This window comes from Gossypium hirsutum, chromosome D03 (assembly GCF_007990345.1).
Source record: "Gossypium hirsutum isolate 1008001.06 chromosome D03, Gossypium_hirsutum_v2.1, whole genome shotgun sequence".
In the NCBI taxonomy this organism is placed as follows: domain Eukaryota; kingdom Viridiplantae; phylum Streptophyta; class Magnoliopsida; order Malvales; family Malvaceae; genus Gossypium; species Gossypium hirsutum.
In genome coordinates, this window is record NC_053439.1 from 24,010,653 (window position 1) to 24,031,220 (window position 20,568).

The window sequence follows — 20,568 nt, forward strand, 5'->3', positions numbered from 1 at the left end:
GATGATTCATAATAACAAACTCCAGGATTAAACACATGATTTTGACTACTCGATCCAAATGGCAACGAGGGTGTTAGCATACTCAAATTCAAACAAGCAAACCTTTTAAATTTCGTTCGAAAAGATTTACGAAAACATGGAAATTTCACACCACAAATTAGATAATTCACATGATCAACACAACCAAACAGATGATATGTCGACTTTTGATCACACAATTCCATATTTTGTTGGTGCTGTTTTATTCGTTCTTCATCAAAAATCTTGCTGATGCCATACTCATCAATACATTTCCATTCCTTTTCAACAGGATCAGTTAGAATGAACAAATTATACGGACTTTCATCTCGAGCATCCAAAACATGCATTCCATTGCAAGTTAAAGATAAACAACCAATACCATCAAGAAAATAAGATTTTTCAAAAACAAGAATCTTCTTATCATCAGACAAAACAAATGGTTCATCATCAATCAAAGAATGACAAGTAGCCACGTCAAAGTTTAGATTTTTTTTAAAGACCAAATCATCAACAATGTGTCCACCAACAATCAAATAAGGCAGAGGTGCTTTAAAATTTTCAACATTCATACCTTGCTTACCTTGAAACATTGGAAGAATGATATCTTGCAATTGATCGTCATGGAAATCAGTAGGAAACAAATGATGATTAGAGCATTGCAAGACTCTTTTCAAGGAAAAATCAACATTTCGATCCAAGGTTAAACAACAAAACAAATGTTTGAATGAGCTTTCTCTAAGACCAACAAAATGGCCGAATTGATCGATAGAAAACAAATCACAATTAGAATGAAGACCAAAAAGATTCTTACTTGACTTACCTTCGAAAGTTTGAAAATTATTCACAACATCCAACTTACCTTTTTCAATTAATTGAAAACGTCGTATGTCAGAAAGTTAATGAAGTTGGAACCAGTCCGTGGGTGAAATTTTGTAAACCTGAAACGAAGAAGAATCAAAAGGCAAACTCAAACAGGGGTTAGCAAAAGTTTTCCTTACTTTTTCTTGCTTGCTTTCTTCACTCATTTCTTTTGCGAACTCTTTTTGTTTTCCACTCAATTTCTTTTCAAGCTCTCTTTCAATTTCTTTTTCCACTCTTTCTTTTTCTTCTCTTTTAATTTCTTTTTCAATCTATTTTTGCTTTTGACTCTCTTTTATTTTTGAAATCTCATTTTCATATTTTTCTTTTTCATTTCTTTCATTTTCATTTTCTTTATTCTTTTCTCGCTCAAAATCTTTTACAACCAAAATTTTCAATTTGATTTGGTCCTTATGGACTTGTTCCGGTGTGAGCGGTGTTAAGGTGATTTTCCTTCCTTGATGCTTGATGGAATACCTATTGGTACGTTCATCGTGAGTGACCTTGTGATCCAATTGCCATGGTGCTCCCAGCAACAAATGGCAAGCTTGAATAGGTACCACATCACAAATGACTTCGTCTTGGTATCTGCCGATGGAATATGCAACACGCACTTGTTGAGTAACTTCAAATTCACCTTTGTCGTTAAACCACCGCAGCTTATAAGGTTGGGGATGCTCGGTAACGAGTAAGCCAAGTTTTTCCACCATTCTAGTGCTGGCCACATTTGACTAATGTCACCATTAACAATGATGCAACAAATTTTATCGTGGACACGGCATCGAGTTTGAAACAGATTCTTATGTTGCGGTTCGTTCTCCAATTGTTGAAGACTTGAACTCATTTTGATGTCAACGTTAACAGGTGTCAAATCTTCTTTATCTTTGTCGGATAGTACTTGGAGTTCTCCTTTTTGTATTCGTCGGAATTCAGATCGCATTATCCTTTGCATTTCTCGCTTCCATACTTGGAATTCACATTCAGAAAATTGTTCGGACATGTTTCAACAAAATGTTAGAAAACACAAGATAAATTAGAAAGAAAAATAATCCTCACCACAAAATCTCACAAGTTCTCTCGCAAAGAAAATAATAAATGGCACACCACTCGTGTTTCACTCTTATTTGGCTTTTCTTCTCTCGAATGAACTCACGCTCTCTTGCCTTTTACCACTCGACCTCGTCTCACAAATTCGTAATTCGTCTCGGTAGACTTAATTTGCTGCTTGAGGGTCGGTTTCAAAATGGGTTACAAGGGATAATGTCAGGTGTAAGGTAGGCTGAACAAAGAAAAATATTGGTTTAAAGTGTGGCGTTGGGATGGGTAAATAATGGTAGGAAGGGAAACTTGATGATCGAAGTAATAAGAGATGAAAATAAAACTCGCAAGACTTTTCACTTTTTTTTTCTTTTTTTTTGCTCACTTCTTTTTTTCTTTTTTTTTCGAATTTTTTTTTGAATTTCAATTTTTTTTGTGATACTCCAATACAATAGTAAGGTAAATACAAGGAAGGAAAAAAAATTAAATTACAACTCGAAATTTTTTTTGATTTTTTTTCACGTTTCGAACCTACTTGCGGCCTTGTTACAAACGTCGGTGCTCCTCGTTTTGCAAGCTCTGATACCAAATGATGTGATCCGGCCCGGGTTAATCGAGTCGTTTCGCAAAATTGCCCGATCGTCTACGAGGAGTAGTTGGAGTTGTCAAAATTGGGTGATTTAGGCTAAGGGTTGCAGAAGCTTTGAGAAGGGTTTAGATGAGTGGTTTGGTGTTGATAAATTCGGTTTAGAATAGAAACAAGGTAGGTTAGAAAAAGGTAATTGATGGAGATGGAAAATAAAACTTAAACGTCAAGAATGTTCAATACTAAAAAGTATTGCCCGAGTCTTATATTGCTTAAGGTGAAATTTGATGAAGGATAGAAGCGAACCTTGACCCAATACCTATATAGAGGTAAGAACCAAAGGTATAAAAATATGGTTGAACGCCACACCGGTTTGGTGATAAGTTCAATTGAGTTTGGATGGACGCCACTAGCAAGCTAGATAAGTCGCTTCGAGACTCGAACGAAAGAAGAGAGGAGGTAACCTCACAAGAAAAAAAGTTCTATTAAGTTTAATAATCAAATTCTGTAACCTTTTACAATAAACAAGCAAGCTATTTATAGGCAAAGACTAAGTTAGCCGAATGGGCAACTTAATGGCTAAGAATTCATCCATGAATATGCTAGAAATTTCTAGAAAGAAATCATTAATTTGCTATAGCTGAATTCAGCTGAATGTGCATGAATGAAGCATTAAAAATTTGGTTCATGTTTGGAGATGATGCATGGATTGACCGAATCATCATGTTACTTCACTTGATGCATTCATGCATCCTTAACCTTGAAGAATCTCCATAATTCCATGAATGTGCAGCCCTTTAATGATCCTACATCTCGCTTGGCTGAATGAGGCATTAATGTGCCTAAAATACTTGAATGGTCATCTTGAAAATGCATGAATCATGCATGAAACGTCCCATGTACTTTTCCCCCATAATATGATCCATGAATCTTCAAATACATGAACTTTCAGCAACTCCCTCTTGCATGAACTTCCCAAATGCATGTGCTACTTTAAATGCCATCCATTGAACCTCAATTGTGCATGCACACTCCCATACATTGCACCAATCCGTTCATGAACCTGCAGCAAATAACATCAGCAAGTTAAATGCATTTCAGACACATTAAATTAGCAGCATATGAACTCAATAATTTGCACATTAAATTCGGCCATGCATATTAACAAATTCAGACATATTTAAAACATCATAATTAATTAAGTATTTAATTTAGATATAATTAAAACATTAATTAATTATTTGTCCAGATTTTAACAAATTAATTAACTTAAAATAAACAACTAATTCAACTAAAGACAAATTAAATGGTTTATTTCAGCAAAATAAATGCAAACTAAAGAAAGCTAAAAATAAGCTCATTGGGTTAAGATTGAGCTGAATTGAGCTCGAATGAGCTGACTTGAGCTCAAGTGAGCTGGAAACGAGCTAAACGGAGCTCAACGAGAAGGAATTGAACTAATTCAGCTCGTATGGATTTGCAAACAATGCTTAGGGAGCTGGTCCAAAAGTGTGCCCGAGGCGTGGTCGTATCAATGTGTTCATCTGGAAATGTCTCTCAAATTGGTATAAGAGGAGAGTTCCCTTATTGCGGCTCTAATCTGGACAAGTGGTCTGCTACTTGGTTTTCCACTCCCTTTCAATGTTGAATTTTTTGATCGAACTCTTAAAGTAGAAGTACCTAATGGATCAGTCTCAGCTTAGCGTCTTTCTTGGCAAGTAAATACTTAATTGCTGAATGGTCCGTATAAACAGTCACTTTGGTACCTACAAGATAAGATCAAAACTTGTCGAAAGCAAACACAATAGCAAGTAACCTTTTTTCTGTTATCGTGTAATTCAGTTGACCTCTTGTCAGAGTTCAACTCGCATAGTAGATGTAATGAAAAACTTTGTTGCTTCGCTGACCCATGTCAGCTCCAATCGCAGGGTCACCTGCGTCACACATCAATTAAAATGGCAAATCCCAGTCTGGTGTGACTGTTATAAGTGCCAAGACTAACCGACTCTTCAAATCATTGAAAGCTCTTAAGCACTCCTCATCAAATTTAAACACCGTGTCCTTCTCCAATAATTTGCATAAGGGTTTAGCAACTTTGGAGAAGTCCTTGATGAATCTTTGATAGAAACCGGCTTGGCCCACAAAACTCCTAACACCTTTTATAGATATTGGAGGTGGGAGTTTCTCAATAGCATCTACCTTTGCTTTATCTACCTCGATTCCATGTCTTGTTATTTGATGCCGTAGAACAATACCTTCTCATACCATGAAATGATAGTTTTCCCAGTTAAGTACAAGGTTTGTTTCTTCGCATCGCCTTAGTACCTTGGCTAGATTGGCTAAGCAATCATCATATGTATCTCCGAATACTGAAAAATCATCCATAAAAACTTCCAAATATTTCTCAACCATGTTAGTAAAAATAGACATCATACATCTTTGAAATGTAGCAGGTGCATTACATAAACCAAATGGCATGCGCCTAAATGCAAATGTACCGTACGGGCAGGTGAATGTTGTCTTGTGGTGATATTTCGATGCTACTGTAATCTAATTATTCCCTGAGTATCCATTAAGAAAATAGTAATAGTCTCGCCTAGAGGTGATCATGGATTGGGCTACTCGGCCCGGTCTGACGGCCCGCCTGAAAATGTGAGGGTTCGGGTAAAAATATAGGCCTGAAATATGAGTTTGGGAAAAAAAATGAGGTCTGTTTAGAAAACGGGCAGGGCCTCGGGTAAGACTTTTTGGCCCGAGCCCAGCCCAAACTATATATTAAAAATATATATTTATTTTTAATTAAATATATACTTTTTGGACTTTTCATCCAAATTATATAATAAATATATATTTTATTTTTAATGAAATATGGGCCGGGCTCAGGCTTAGCAATTTTCTTTCGGGTCAGGCTTGAACAAATTTTTAGGTTCATATTTTGGGTCTGACCGGGCCTGGGCCTAAAAAATAGGCCTAAAATTTTATCTGGGCCTAGCCCGAACTTGACCCGGCCTTGCCCATGATCACCTCTAGTCTCGCCCTACGAGTCTATCAAACATCTAGTCCAAAAACGGCAAAGGAAAGTGATCTTTCCTAGTTGCCTTGTTCAGCTTCCGGTAATTGACGCAAATTCTCCATCCTATAATCGTTCTAGTCGATATCAACTCGTTATTCTCATTTTCAATGACCGTGATACCTCCTTTCTTTGGCACGCACCAGACTGGACTTACCTATAAACTATCTAAGATGGGGTAAATTATACTCGCATCTAACCGCTTGATGATTTCTTTCTTTACTACATCATTCATGATGGGGTTCAGTCTTCGTTGTCCATCAATCGTCCCTTTTTCGCCATCTTCTAAGATAATCTTGTGCATGCATACAGATGGACTAATTCTGCGAATATCGGCTATGGTCCATCTGATAGCCTTCTTGAATTATTTCAACACCAGGATGAGTTTCTCTTCTTGCTCAGTAGTTAATTCTGCTGAAACAATCACAGACAGAGTAGAAGAGTTACCTAAATAAACATTATTTCAAATGTGAGGGAAGTACCTTCAATTCTAATTTAGGTGGCTCATCGATTAATGCTTTTGGTTGGGCATAATCCCTTTTCTCTAACTCTAAAGATTCAAAGTGGGATTGCGGATTAATTCCCCTTTGATTAGCTTCTAACAAAGCTAAGTATTCATCATTCTCTTCATTATTTGGAGGATCTGATGTTAAAATTTGTTCCAATGGGTCCTCAACATAGTTGAGTTCCTTCTCCACGATTAAATCCTCTAAATCGAACACTGCAGAACAATCTTCAATTGTGTAAGGAAATCGCATGGACTTAAAAACATTAAATGTTACCTGATCATCCTGAACATGCATAGTAAACTCGCCCTTTTGCACATCAATAAGGGTTTTTCTGGTTGATATGAATGGTCTTCCTAGGATGATTGGCACCTCTTTGTCTGCTTCAAAGTCTAGAATCACAAAGTCAGTAGGAAAGATAAATTTGTCTACACGTACCAATACGTCCTCGATTTTTCCTTCTGGATGTGCTAAGGATCGATCTGCTAATTGAAGTGTAACCGTAGTAGGTCTAACTTCACCTATCCCCAACTTCCTAAATATTGACATGGGCATCAAGTTGATACTCGCACCCAAGTCACATAGTGCCTTACCGCAATATGTTGCTCCAATATTGCAAGGTATGGTAAAACATCCAGGATCCTTCAATTTTAGGGGTAGTTTGTCTTAAAGATATGCACTGCATTCCTTTGTTAGGGCTACCGTCTCAAATTCTCCAAGCCTTCATTTTCTAGACAGGATATCCTTCATGAATTTGACGTAGTTCAGCATTTGTTCAAGTGCTTCAACCAACGGGATGTTGATATGAAGTTGCTTGAGTACATCTAGGAACTTCTTGAATTGGATTTCCTGCTTCTGAAGTCTTTGACGGTAGGGTGGTGGAGGTTTCTTTACTGGAACTGGTTGATTCGTTTTTGTGGCAATTCTGCATTTAATGGAGTTATTAGTTGATCAGAATTAGCTAGTTCAGAAGTTACCTTGTCAGATTTTACAGATTCAATTTTCGGTGAAACTCGAATTTCAACACTCGGTTGAACTTCCTCTGAGTCTTGAGTGTCAGCTGGCTCCTTCTTAACTTCGACAGAATTGGGCTCTAAATTCTTTCCACTCCTCAATATTAACATTTTACAATGCTCATTCCCTGGATTCCTCAGATTCTTCGAATCACTAGGTAAAACACCTTGTGGTCGGTTTCTGAGTTCAATTACAAGCTGACCCACTTGATTCTCCAAATTCCTAGGAGAGGCATCATTTTTTGCCATGTATGCCTTTAATAGATTCTCTAGGCTATTGTATGGTTTAGCTTGGGTTGGTTTCTGAGCATGTTGGGAGAAACTAGGTGGCTGGGTCGATCTAGGTTGGACATAATTGTTACTGGTTCCTGCCCCTTGGTTACTCTAGGAAAAATTTGAGTGGTTTCGCCATGACGAGTTATAGAAATTGGATTGCAACCATTGCCTTCCTCGATTTTGGTTTTGGTTACCCATGTAATACACAGATTCTGGGTTTGGTGGACATTCTTTGAACAAATGTCCTTCCCCACAATAGACACATGCTACATTTTCAAATTGATTCAGTGGCTGTGCTGCAAAACTATTACACCCATTAGTAGTAAGATTTTTTAACATTGAGGATATTGATGATACCTGAGATGCGAGTGAAGTAAGAGCGTCTACTTCATGTATTCTAGTGACTGGTCTTCCTGACGTTGCTCAATTGGTTGGCCATTGATAATTGTTGCTGGAAATCCTCTCAATGATTTCATAAGCCTCATTATAAGACTTAGAAAGGAGAGCGCCATTAGCAGAAGCGTTCACTACCATCTTCGTGTGAGCATTGAGACCATTATAAAATATCTCAAGTTGTATGTAATGTGGGGTTCCGTGATGAGGGCACTTCTATAATAATTCTTTGTACCTTTCTCATGCCTCATACAATGACTCATCATCCATTTGTTGGAAAGCAGTGATCTCGTTCCTTAACTTAGCATCCTTGCCAGGCGGGAAATACTTCAGAAGGAATTTTTATGCTAACTCTTGCCATGTGGAAATTGAGTTTGGTGGTAATGTGTTCAACCAAGCTCGAGCTCTATCCCTTAGTGAATATGGGAACAACTTCAATGGTAATGCATCTTCGGGTACTCCGGTGAACTTGAAAGAATCGCTCACCTCTATAAACAGTCTTAAGTGTAGGTGAGGATCTTCGGTAGGCATTCCACTAAATTGGCCCACTGTTTGAAGCATCTGGAACATGACTGGCTTCAACTCGAACTGTTGTGCCTCAATTTCGAGTCTCCTAATACCCAGATTAAGATCATGAAATACTGGCGCGACATACTGTCTTAAAGCTCTATCTTTATCATCAGCAATAAGGATAAGATTTTGTGAAAGGTTTTCTCCATTTCCTTGATTTGAATTTTCGAAGTTCATCTCTTAAGTCCTTCTGTGACTTGCTTGTCTTCTTCACTATCGAAAAGTTCGTTCAATCTCAGGGTCTACAAGGAGTAAATCGATAATTCAATCGATACTCATAAACACTTGAAATAATCACAGAAAAATTAACTAATTTAAAATTTGAACAGAAAAATAAACCAAAATGAAAAACTAACTTCACAAATAATGACTTTTTTAAAACACAGTCCCCGACAACGACACCAAAAACATGGAACGACGGAAATGTGCAAGTCCACACAATCGCAACAAGTAATAAAGTGACAAGTAAATGTCGAGTTATCGTACTCACAGGACTGGGAAAAGAATTATTCATGAATGCTATTTAAAACACTTTGGTGAAGAAAAATATTTTGTTTGAAGAGGGTGATTAAAAACTAAGATTTTAAACTAAGTAAACTAAATAAATAAACCTCAAATGCACGATTTCAAAATATGATTTTAATCAAGATGACATAATTGTGTTAGATTAATTACATTTCTTAACTTAGAATTATTAAACTCATGTTTATATTGTTACGAATAAGTTCACGGCAACTCGATAATTTGCTAACTTATGAACATACTCACCTACCAAAATCCATTCATCTCTTGACTATATCCCAATGTTAATTCAATTGATTAAACAAATCTTAATAGGCAAATATGTTGTTGCACATACATACTTATTAAATCAAAATAATCTCTTTTACATATCCCTATGTCAATTCAAACAATTAACTCGATTTAATAAGCACATAAAAGACTATGTGAGATAACAAAGTATCCTTACCTTGAAACAGTTTAATCACAATAATCTTGCAAGTTATGCAACGCAAATGTATCGTCAGATACCGTTGCTAATATAACCCTCGGCTACCTTAGATGATTAAACATGCACTGATTAAGTACTGTGTCAATTAATTACAATTTCAATCCGTTTAAATATTTAATTCATTAGTTACCTAACAATTGTAATGCAAGAATAACTTAGTCATGATTTTACTTAATCAAGCATCTTACCGAGGCCTATAACAACATAAACACAATTTTAATAATTTTAACAAAAAAAATGCATTCAACCTAACACGAATTAAATTCAAGCGAAATTGATTAAATTAACCATTCCAACAACATAAATATTCATAGATATGTTTAGCATAACATCAACAAAAATTAAAGAGATAGGGAACAAGAATCAAATTCGGTGTTTTTCCGTGGCTTGACTAGTTGCTCTATTCTTTCTTCTCTGTTTTCCTCGTCGACCAAGGCTACTATAAACACTTAATTGCTACTCCAAATGGCTGATAAATGCCCCTTTCCCAAGAGGAGAAATTGGCAAGAGAGCAAGGGAATTTTGGAATGGAAAAGAAGAGAGAAAGTGGAGAGAATAGAGGAAAGATGTGAATGCTTGAGATATGTTTTTCAAATGACCAGCCTAAGGGGGTTTTTATAGCTAAGGAGGGCTGCTAAAAATAGCTAAAATTATCAGCCAAAGAGCCCTCCCTTGGCCGGCCACACATGTGGCAAGGTTGATAGTTTCAACTTTGCTAATTTAAGTTTGGGGCAAATCTATAAAGCCACCAATTGTGGAGGGGTTTGAATGCAACTTGAGCAAGTCTTCAAGGGCCTCTTTGCAAGCTTAAATAATCAGCTAATAAGTTGATTTGGGTCAGCTCTTGGGACAATTTTTGGGCTATCCATTTCTTGGTCGGTTCGATTCACTCGGTTCAGTTCAACTGGACTGTTTTTTCATAATTAATTAATAATAACTTATTAACCCAAATTAAATTGGATATAAATTAAAATTAATTATATTATGAATTAATACATATAATTTTGGACCGTCTTAGGCTAAAATGTAGTTCACCTCGATACTTTATATTGCTTCTTGGTTTTGTGATTCTAGTAGTGTCTGCTGAGCCATTTTTCGCCCTTTGTGCAAATCTGTCGAAAATAACCAAAATTCATCAAAATTAATTATAAAATTAACTAAAATTCAACATGTTCATATTTTAAGTGCACTTTATTTATTTTGTAAAAACTATTTATTTTTTGATAAGAATTTTATTGAAATTGTATGATTTTAAGTTAAGAAAGACATGTAAAAATATGTAAATTTCCGTGTTTCCAACTCACAAATCCTATAGAATGCCAATTATATCCAATGGATCCACAATACAATGTTGCGAATATAATCATACATACAAGACATAAAATATGATGTTTAAGCACTTAATTTAAGATGTAAAAATGTCATTAAAAGCATATAGCTTAACAATTTCAACATCAATATAATAAAGCACAACAAATGCCTTTGTCCATGAATCTTTAACCAATCATAACACCAACATAAAGTGCTCAAAAATTCAATAACTCATATTCCAATTAACAATCCATTCAATCGAAAGAATCATGCCAAAAGCTTAACACACAATTTTCCAAAAGCCAATTGCAATAATGCTCTTATAAAATAAAATAAATTTTTGCAAATCGAACCAAATAAGATGCAATTAAGTCATTAAAAAACTATTTAAAACTTCTATTTAACATATAACTAGACAAATTTACCAATAGCCTTTAAAATCACTCACCTTCACACCTTGTCATTTAAACAAAAGTGTGTTCAAGTAGGTAAGTTTTCGATTAGCATCATCCTTATCTCAGTGTGAAGCTTTAACAGAGACAAAATATCCATTACAAACTAACACTAAAATCAAGAATGTCAAAATTTCATAGACTATACGGATCTAAATTGTTTCTCTAATTTACCTTACCAAAATTACATAGTTAAGTCGAAACATAACATTAATTAATTAAACGACCTTTTCAGCACCATAGACCACTTCTAAACTTCATTCCTAGTCCATTAACATAAAACTAAGTTTGAATTTCATTTATTAAATCGTTTTAAAATTTTCCAGAAAAGTAACTCATCTTCTTGATTAAAAATGAATTTATCAAAACTGATCAACCAAACGAGTTTGATCTCTTGTTTTATGATTAAAAACCTCTTAATAAACATATTTTGGGATTAGACATCCATTAAAACCTGGATTCCAACTCAAAATCATCGATTCACCATTGTTGAGTTCCATGTTCAAGAAAGAAAAAATCAAAACTTGAAAATCCAATTTAATCAATTTAAATAGCAAAATAATGATTGAAAACAACTTAAAAAAGAATTTAGAGTTGATAATTACCTTTAATTGATCTCAAATAATCAATTTAGAAGATTGAATTAAGATCCTTGAAGAAATTTCGGATGGCTTTTGCTCAACTTTGGAAAACTTTTATGGAGATTTTGGAGAGAATTTTGAGAGAGTAAAAGTTTAGATCTATTCTCTAATATGTGGTCTATGAAAATGTGCAAAAAAAAAAAACAAGAGAAAAACCTCTTAATTCGAGTGAAAATGATGTGCAAAGTGAGGTAGTTGCAGTGTTTTTAAAATTGAAAGCCCCCATTTGATTTTCAAAAATTGGGGAAATTGCCATCAGACCACTCCCACATTTCCCTTCTTTTACAAAATACTCATTTCTCGCCAAAATTCCAAACATAAGGATAATTTGCTATAAAACTACTCTTACATTTCCCTTATTTTGTAAAATGGTCCTATTTAGTTAATATTTTAAATTCTCTCAATTAAACCCCAATTTTAATTTAATTTTCAATTCTAATTACACCAAAAATATATATTTTACCCAAAAATTATTTGAAACCATAAAATTAAAATTTCTAAAAGTATTTTTATTTTTCGGAATATTATTTACTGATTTTTCAATAAAATTAAGCTAACGATATTAAAAAAACACTAATAAACCCAATTAACTCCTAATTTACACTCTGAACCCGGTAAACTTACTTGAAACTACTAGACCTATTTTCAGGGCCTTACAACTCTCCCCCTCTTAAAATAAATTTTGTCCTCAAAATTTACCTAAATCAAACAAATACGGATACTGATGCCTCATGATATCTTCCGACTCCCAAGTGGCTTTCTCAGTCTTGTGGTTGCGCCGCAAAACTTTCACCAATGGAATCGTCTTGTTGCGTGGCACCTACCTTTCCCTCGTGCGGCCTCAATTGCCTTGACGCATAAGCAACAACCCAATCCACTTAATCACATCGTAAGTCCTAATGAACCTCGAACTAAGCTTACCCTTCCGCTTGAACCTCAAAACCTTGTTCCAAGGTGAGACCTTCAAAAACACCTTATCACCAACTTGATATTTGATATCTCGACATTTCAAGTTAGCATAAGAATTCTGCCTATCTGAAGCAGCCTTCAACCGCTCACAAATAAGTTTCGCCTTGTCTTCGATGTCAGACTAACATAGTGGAGCCCTACATTTCCTACCATAAAGTGCCTCAAACGGAGCCATCTAAATACTCCTCTGGTAACTGTTGTTGTACGTGAACTCAACCAATGGTAAATGTCGATCCAATTGCCACCAAAATCAATAGCACAACTCTAAAGCATATCCTCAAGAATCTAGATCACCCTCTTAGACTGACCATCTGACTTTGGATGATATGTTGTACTAAAATGTAGCTTTGAACCTAAAGCCTCATGCAACATCTTCCAAAACCTCAACATAAACCGTGGATCTCTGTCCGATATGATAGAAATTGGAGCTCCATGTAATTTGACAATCTCCCTAACATAAAGCTCAGCCAACTGCTAAAAATTATAAGTCATATGCACAGGCAAGAAATGCACACACTTTATAAACAAATCCACTGTTACCCAAAATGAATCCTTCTGAGATGGAGTCAACAACAAACTTGAAACAAAATCCATTGTGATTCGCTCCCATTTCCACTTTGGAATCTTGATCGGCTGAAGCAACCTAGGTGAACGTTGATGCTTAGCTTTAACCCTTTGGCAAACTAAACATCTACCAACAAAATCAGCTACGTCCTTCTTCAACCCAGGCGCACATTGATGCTTAGCTTTAACCCTTTGGAAAACTAAAAAATTACTAACAAAATTAGCTACGTCCTTCTTCAACCCAGGCAGACATTGATGCTTAGCTTTAACCCTTTGGCAAACTAAACATCTACCAATAAAATCAGCTACGTCCTTCTTCAACCCAAGCCACCAATAAAAAACTCGAAGATCCTGATACATCTTGTTCCCACCAGGATGCATAACATATGGACTACTATAAGCCTCACTAAAGATCATACGTCTCAGATCCTCGTCCATCAGAACACACATTCGACCTTTGAAATAAAGGACACTTTCAGCATTGAGACCAAAATCTCCAAGAACACCTAACTAACTTGATGGATACAACATGTCAAACTCTTGTCGAACGATTGTCTCTCTTGAATTTGTTGTGCAAGGGTCGAATTCACCTAAAGCTCAACTAATAAACCTTCATCCTCAAAAATCAACAACTTCATGAACATCGTCCTCAAGTAAACCAAAGACTTCCCACTTAAGGCATTAGCAGCAACATTCACCTTTTCCAGATGATATTCAATCACACAATCGTAGTCCTTTAGGAGCTTAATCCAATGTCTTTGCCTCAAGTTCAACTCCTTCTGGGTAAGGAGATACTTAAGACTTGTGATCGGTATAAATTACACACCTTTCAGCATACAAGTAATGATGCCAAATATTGAGTGCAAATACTACAGTAGCCAATTCCAAATCATGGGTCGACTAGTTACACTCATGCGGCCTCAATTGCCTTGAAGCATAAGCAACTACCTTTCCCTCCTACATCAGCACACAACCCAATCCAATGTAAGAAGCATCACTGAAAACGACATACTCCTTACCAGATTCTTGTTGTGTCAATACAGGTGCTTCAGTCAAAACCAACTTTAGCTTATCGAAACTCTTCTGCCTCGCATCTGTCCACTCAAAAATAACATTCTTCTGGAGCAACTTTGCCAACTGAGTAGCAATACTCGAAAATTTATCGACAAAACAACAATAATAACCAACTAAGCCCAAGAAATTCCTTACCTCAAACACAATCCTCGGCGGCTTCCAATCTAAGATTGCCTCAACTTCTTTGGATTAACCCGAATACTGTCGGCTAAAATGACATGACTAATAAAAACCACCTCTCGAAGCTAGGACTCACACTTGCTCAGCTTCGCATACAATTGATTTTCCCTCAAAACTTGAAGAATTAGTCTCAAATGCTCGTCGTGCTCATCCTCCAATTGAGAATACACCAATATATCATCTATGAAAACCATAACGAACTGATCCAGATAGGAATGTAATACATATTTTATCATGTCTATAAATGCGACAGGTGCATTTGTCAACTCAAATTGCATGACAAGAAACTCAAAATGCCCATAACGAGTCCTAAACACCATCTTAATAACATCCGCATCCTTCACCTTCAACTGATACTACCCAGATCTCAGATCAATATTCGAGAAAACTGAAGCTCCCCAAAATTGGTCAAACAAATCATCGATCCTCGGAAGTTGATACTTATTCTTGACTGTCAACTTATTCAGTTGGCAATAATCAATGCACAGCTTCAAAGTCCCATCATTCTTCTTCAAAAATAGAATTGACACTTCCCATGGTGACACACTCACTCGAATGAAACCACGATCCTATAATAGCCTATTTTCAGTGGTGTCAGAAAAAATGGTTTTGGGGCCACAAATTCGATGAGTAAGTTCATAAATGTTATATAATAATATTTACGAGTCAAATATGATATTAAAATAAAATTTGAGTTGACAATTGATGCTATTCGAATGAATAAATAGGTTCAAGTGGTAAGATCCTAAAGTCAAGTGATTTTAAAAAGTGAGGATAACAAAGTTTCTTTGCATGTAAGCCCCTAAACTATCTGTTTATCATAATTTTTATGTTTTTGAGATCTTTGCAACTAGGTCCAACTAGCTCATATCTTCGTTTTTGAAACTGTTAAAGATTTTGAATGTTACCATTGATGAATCTTTGTGATTTTAGATGTTAAATGATAAATTTGAAATATTATTTTTATTTATAAGTATTTTGATAAGTGATTTTTGATGAATGTAATGATTAGGGATAAATTGTTGAAATAGTAAAAATATAAGGACTTGCTGTGCAATTTTTATAAATATGGGATGTATTGGAAGCTATGAAGATTCAGTTGACCTGGGTTTGCAATAAAAATGGTTAATTTGCATGTTTAGGCTCAGGGACCAAATTAAATAAAAGTAAATTATTGGTGGTAATTGTGTAAAAATGTTAAAAAGGACTAAATTGCATAAAATGAATTAGTTTTTCTGTCTAAATTAATGAACTTAATGAAATTATTAATTTAGATCAAGAATGAGTGGAAACTCGAAAAAAAGAAAAACTTACCAAATAGCCCCTGTACTTTTGACATTTCTGTAATTTAGCCAAGTAAGTTTATATAGTTAAATACCACTTTAATGTTATTATGAATGATATGTTAATTTGTTAAATGTTATGTAAAAATGAATGGTGAAAATTCAATGATGCCATGATGTCTATCGAGCCCCGTTTGAACATTAGGAATTCGTATGATACAAATGACATGTCATTAGGGTTTACATGTTTCAGGTGCTAGTCTTAAATGCCTTACCGATGGCTTAGCTCTTGCATTTGTTGCAGATACTCCATAGCTCATGTAAACAAGCTCATTTCACAGCTCGTGTGAGCAATGATGTAAATGAAATGAAAGGTTATTGTTATATGTTTAGCACACTTCGTGTGAGCTATCCCACGTATCCGATGATATTCTAAACGGTTCAACGGGCATAAAAAGGAAAGGAATGGTAAGTGTTTAAAAGAAACTATGTCATGTATTTATGAAAAGGTTGAAATGGTAAGTTTCATTGAAAGTATGGTATGTTAAAGAAAATGATGAGTTCAAACAAATTATATTCCAAATGGAATATATGCTTATGTTCATGAAAGGGTGGTAAGAATCAAGGTATGTATTTTCTAAGGAAATGGTTTATCACGTGGTTGGTTTTTATGCTTACGTCTTATATTGTGCAAATGAAATAGGTAACAAAAGGTAACAAAATAGTACGTTCAGATTTGAGATGTAATATGATGAAAAGGGGATTGATGGGTTGAATTATGTAATATGCTATGGATGAATTAACCTAGTTCATGTAAAAATATACTAATTAGTGAATTGATGTTGTTATTTAATTTTATTCTAATTAAATGAAATAGACAATAAGTAAATGGAATGGTAAGAAAGTAAATGGAGTGGTTCGTAGTATTATGAAAAGGTTAATGGTTGAGTAGTACGTTTTATAAATCCTATTATGTTAGGAATGAAAAGTATATGTGATATTGATGAACTTACTTATTTATGAGTTGTTGGTTATAAAGTTTGATAAACTTTGTGGAATTGGTATAGGTTTATAATTACCCCATAAAGTTCATTATTGAAATGAAATGTTATGTTTAAAGTTTATATGAGCTTACTAAGCATTCATTGCTTATGTAGTTATTTTTCTTTACTTTACAGATTATCGGAAGCTCGACCAGTTTGGAAGCTCGTCGGAGAACTATTACACTATCCTGTGATTATATTGGTAGATTTTGATGTTTTGATCAAGGTTATAATGGCATGTATAGGTGGACTTGTGTCTAGTGTTTAGTTGATGTTTATGGTAGGTAATGTTGCTTTGGATTTGTGGTACTTATGGTATTTTTTGATGACTTGATGGTTGATGTTTATATGGTCAAATTGATGCATGGTTTTATGACCAAGTTGGTAAGTGTTGGCATGTTTGCAATGTGATCAATTAGTGTATGCTTTGATATGGAATTTAGTTAAGTATGTTTAGATGAAATATGACCATTTAGACACAAAGATAGGTATGAATACTTGGTTGTGATTGAGGTGTCTATATGGCATATTGGTTGTATGGTTAAATGGCCTATTGAATTGGTCTTATTATGCACGATTTGGGTATGTTTTAAGGTCTTGATTATATGTGCAAGTTGCTTGTAGGTTCATGTTTGAATGGGTGAAAGAAATGGCTTAATTTTGGCCATTTTCTTGTCCACACGGCCTAAGACACGGGTGTGTTTTTGAAAGTTACATGACGTAGCACACAGCCTAGCACACGGGTGTGTGAGGCTATTTTGAGAGTTACACGGCCTGGCACACAGGTGTGTGGATTGGCCGTGTGACCCAAATCAGATAGTTACTCAGGCACAGACATGGGTTAGGACACGGCCGTGTGTCCCTATTTCAAATGTTACAAGGCCTGAGACACGAGCGTGTGTCTCAGCCGTGTGACCCCTGCAGCTTAACTTTTTCAAACTTTTTCCTCAATGTTTCAAATCTTTCCGATTTAGTCCTGAATTGTTTTTAAAGTATTTCTATAATTATTATTGAAATAAGTGAATTTTACTTAATTAGTACTTTTAGACATGAATTTGGAAAGTATGTGAAATTATGCTTAATTACATGATTTGCATGAATATTTTGTATTAATTCATGTTAATTTATTAATGTATGTACTTTTAACTATGTAGGAGGTCCATTAGAGACATGATTTAAATAAATAAAAGATGACCATGCACAAATTATCCATGTGGACGGCAAGACCATGCAATTTTGGGCATGGGGTTGACTACTTGACCTAGTAAAGAAGGTGATAAAAGATGGACATGTCTGCTAAGTTATTGGATTGAAAAAACTGTCCAACAAGGGGAATTAAAAGCCCACTTACGACACTTGATGTTTTCTTTCGAAAATGTGTTTTAGGATATTTAATTGAAGGTCCTTGTAGTTGGAAAATAATCAGAATTCAACCCAACAACTTTCCTGTTGAAACCGTCCACTGTATAGCTATTTTTAGCTCAAAATTCGAATTCAAATTGAGAAGACTTGGTCATCCTTTTTCCTTGAAGCATGACCAGCCACATAAAAGAGGAAAGGAAGGAAATTTAAACCTATTTTTAGTAAACTCAAACCCTAACCTTCACCTATAAATACCTTGCCAACCCTCACTTCCAAATCATCCTTCATTTCTCAACATTCCTCTCTCACTCACTCTAGTTATCTCTCAATTCTTTTTCCCTTTTTCCCTTGCATAACTTTCCATCCCTCTCCCTTATTTAGCCTCAAAATATTTGTCAAAAGCACTCTTTAGCCAGTTACCTTCTAAACCCTTAGCAAAAGAAGCTTCAATCAGAACGGAGGAGTGCCTCAGTTAGAATAGATCCAAAAAGCTGCTAAACTGAGTAGAGTTGAGCACATCAGTTAGAATAGATCTAAAAGGCTACTGAACTGAGTCTACTCTTTCCTCTTGGTTATCTATTTTAACATGTTTGCTTTGAGTTTTATGCTTTTGACATCAACTATGAAGTTTTAAATCCTATTTGTAGGGATATTTATATTAAGTTAATGAGAATTATTTAATTCATGTTAACATGTTTTATACCTCAATCGATTATGTTTTCAATTAATATCATGATGCATTTCATTCATACGTGATTGGGTGCACTCAGATTAGCTAAGCGATCCTAACCAGACGACGACTAATAGACACATAATTGAAAAGTTCAATGCTTAATTTAGGTCATTAAAACTGACTAAGTTAATGTTCATAATATCTCTAGTTAGCTCTATTATCTTGCATGGTTTTTAGATTTATGCAACTAAACTATTGCAAACGTAATTGTCCTTGTGACCTTACATAAATGCTAATAAACCCTTAGTCTAATATGATCAGTAACATGCATATTTAACTAAGTAAAAGATCCGAGAGGACTTGATTTGGTTTTCAAACCCATAAGAGATCGAGTTTCCATGGAAGTAGTTCCAAACATGTTAGCATGATGAAAGTAAGTTGATTTGATTAATATAATTATCCTAGCCCATTTAATGTTGAATGTTTTTTTCGCTAAAGCCTTCATTCATACATTTAGGTAAATTGCATTTAGATTAGAAATTGCATTAGGGATCACACTTGAATTTAATTAATCTAATCATCACTATCCAAATTTATTGAGTTTTTTTTACATCAAATTGTTAAATTAATTGTTTAAGCTTATATGGTCCCTGTGGTGACGGTAACTCATTTTTACTTACTTATTACTTGAACGACTACGTACACTTGCGTAAACATGTTACAATTCGTTAGAACACAAAAGGTGTAATTCACCTTGCCTAGGTTCAATGTACAACACACAAGGTAAGGGTGAAGAAATTAGGCGTGTTGAGGGGACAGGGGAGCAAAAAGGGGATCAATGTTGGTAAACAAGGCATGTTGACTTATCAAGAAAGGAAAGAACCTTTCCCTATACATAGAAAGTATGTTGGGCGACATGTTCAAACCACTGGTACACCCCGTGGCGTAGCAGAAAATTTATTTCGGTGATCCACAACCAAGGATCCATGTACGAGGAACGAATCGAGTTGAAATATTGTTGAAAATATACTTTCTTTAGTGAAGATGTTGAAAGGATGCTATTGATTCGATGTCAAATCCAAGTCACAACGAAAATGTCTTGGCCTCTACGTAATTGGAACGACGAAAATGTGCAATTGTACACAATCGCAACAAGTAATAAAGTGACAATTAAATGTTGAGTTATTGTACCCACAGGGACTGTTAAAAGAATTATTTATGAATGCTGTTTAAAACACTTTGGTGAAGAAAAATATTTTGTTTGAAGAGGTTGATTAAAAACTAAGATTTTAAACTAAGTAAACTAAGTAAATAAATCTCAAAGGCACGATTTCAAAATACGATTTTAATCAAGATGACATAATTGTGATAGATTAATTACATTTATTAACTTAGAATTATTAAACTCATGTTTATATTGTTACGAATAAGTTCACGGCAACTCGGTAATTTGCTAACTTATGAACATACTCACTTACCAAAATCTATTCATCTCTTGACTATATCCCTATGTCATTTCAACCGATTAAATAAATCTTAATAGGCAAATATATTGTTGCACATACATACTTATTAAATCAAAATAATCTCTTGTACATATCCCTATGTCAATTCAAACAATTAACTCGATTTAATAAGCACATAAAAGACTATGTGAGTTAACAAAGTATCCT

At 34.9% G+C, this 20,568-nt stretch overlaps 1 protein-coding gene and 1 non-coding gene across 2 annotated transcripts; one reads left to right on the forward strand and one right to left on the reverse strand.

Moving 5' to 3' along the window:
• Window positions 1–7,957: 7,957 nt before the first annotated feature.
• On the forward strand, window positions 7,958–8,064 carry LOC121215751 (small nucleolar RNA R71). The gene has a single exon (XR_005911726.1). It is a non-coding gene; the product is annotated as a small nucleolar RNA R71 (small nucleolar RNA).
• Window positions 8,065–12,588: 4,524 nt separating this feature from the next.
• On the reverse strand, window positions 12,589–14,854 carry LOC121215402 (uncharacterized). The gene is made up of 6 exons (XM_041089871.1): window positions 14,611–14,854; window positions 14,242–14,518; window positions 13,891–14,081; window positions 13,497–13,735; window positions 13,011–13,187; window positions 12,589–12,837 (listed from the first exon to the last, which is right to left on the reverse strand). Exons 1-6 carry the CDS (start codon window positions 14,852–14,854, stop codon window positions 12,589–12,591), a joined length of 1,377 nt encoding a protein of 458 aa, XP_040945805.1.
• Between the last annotated feature and the right edge of the window lie 5,714 nt (window positions 14,855–20,568).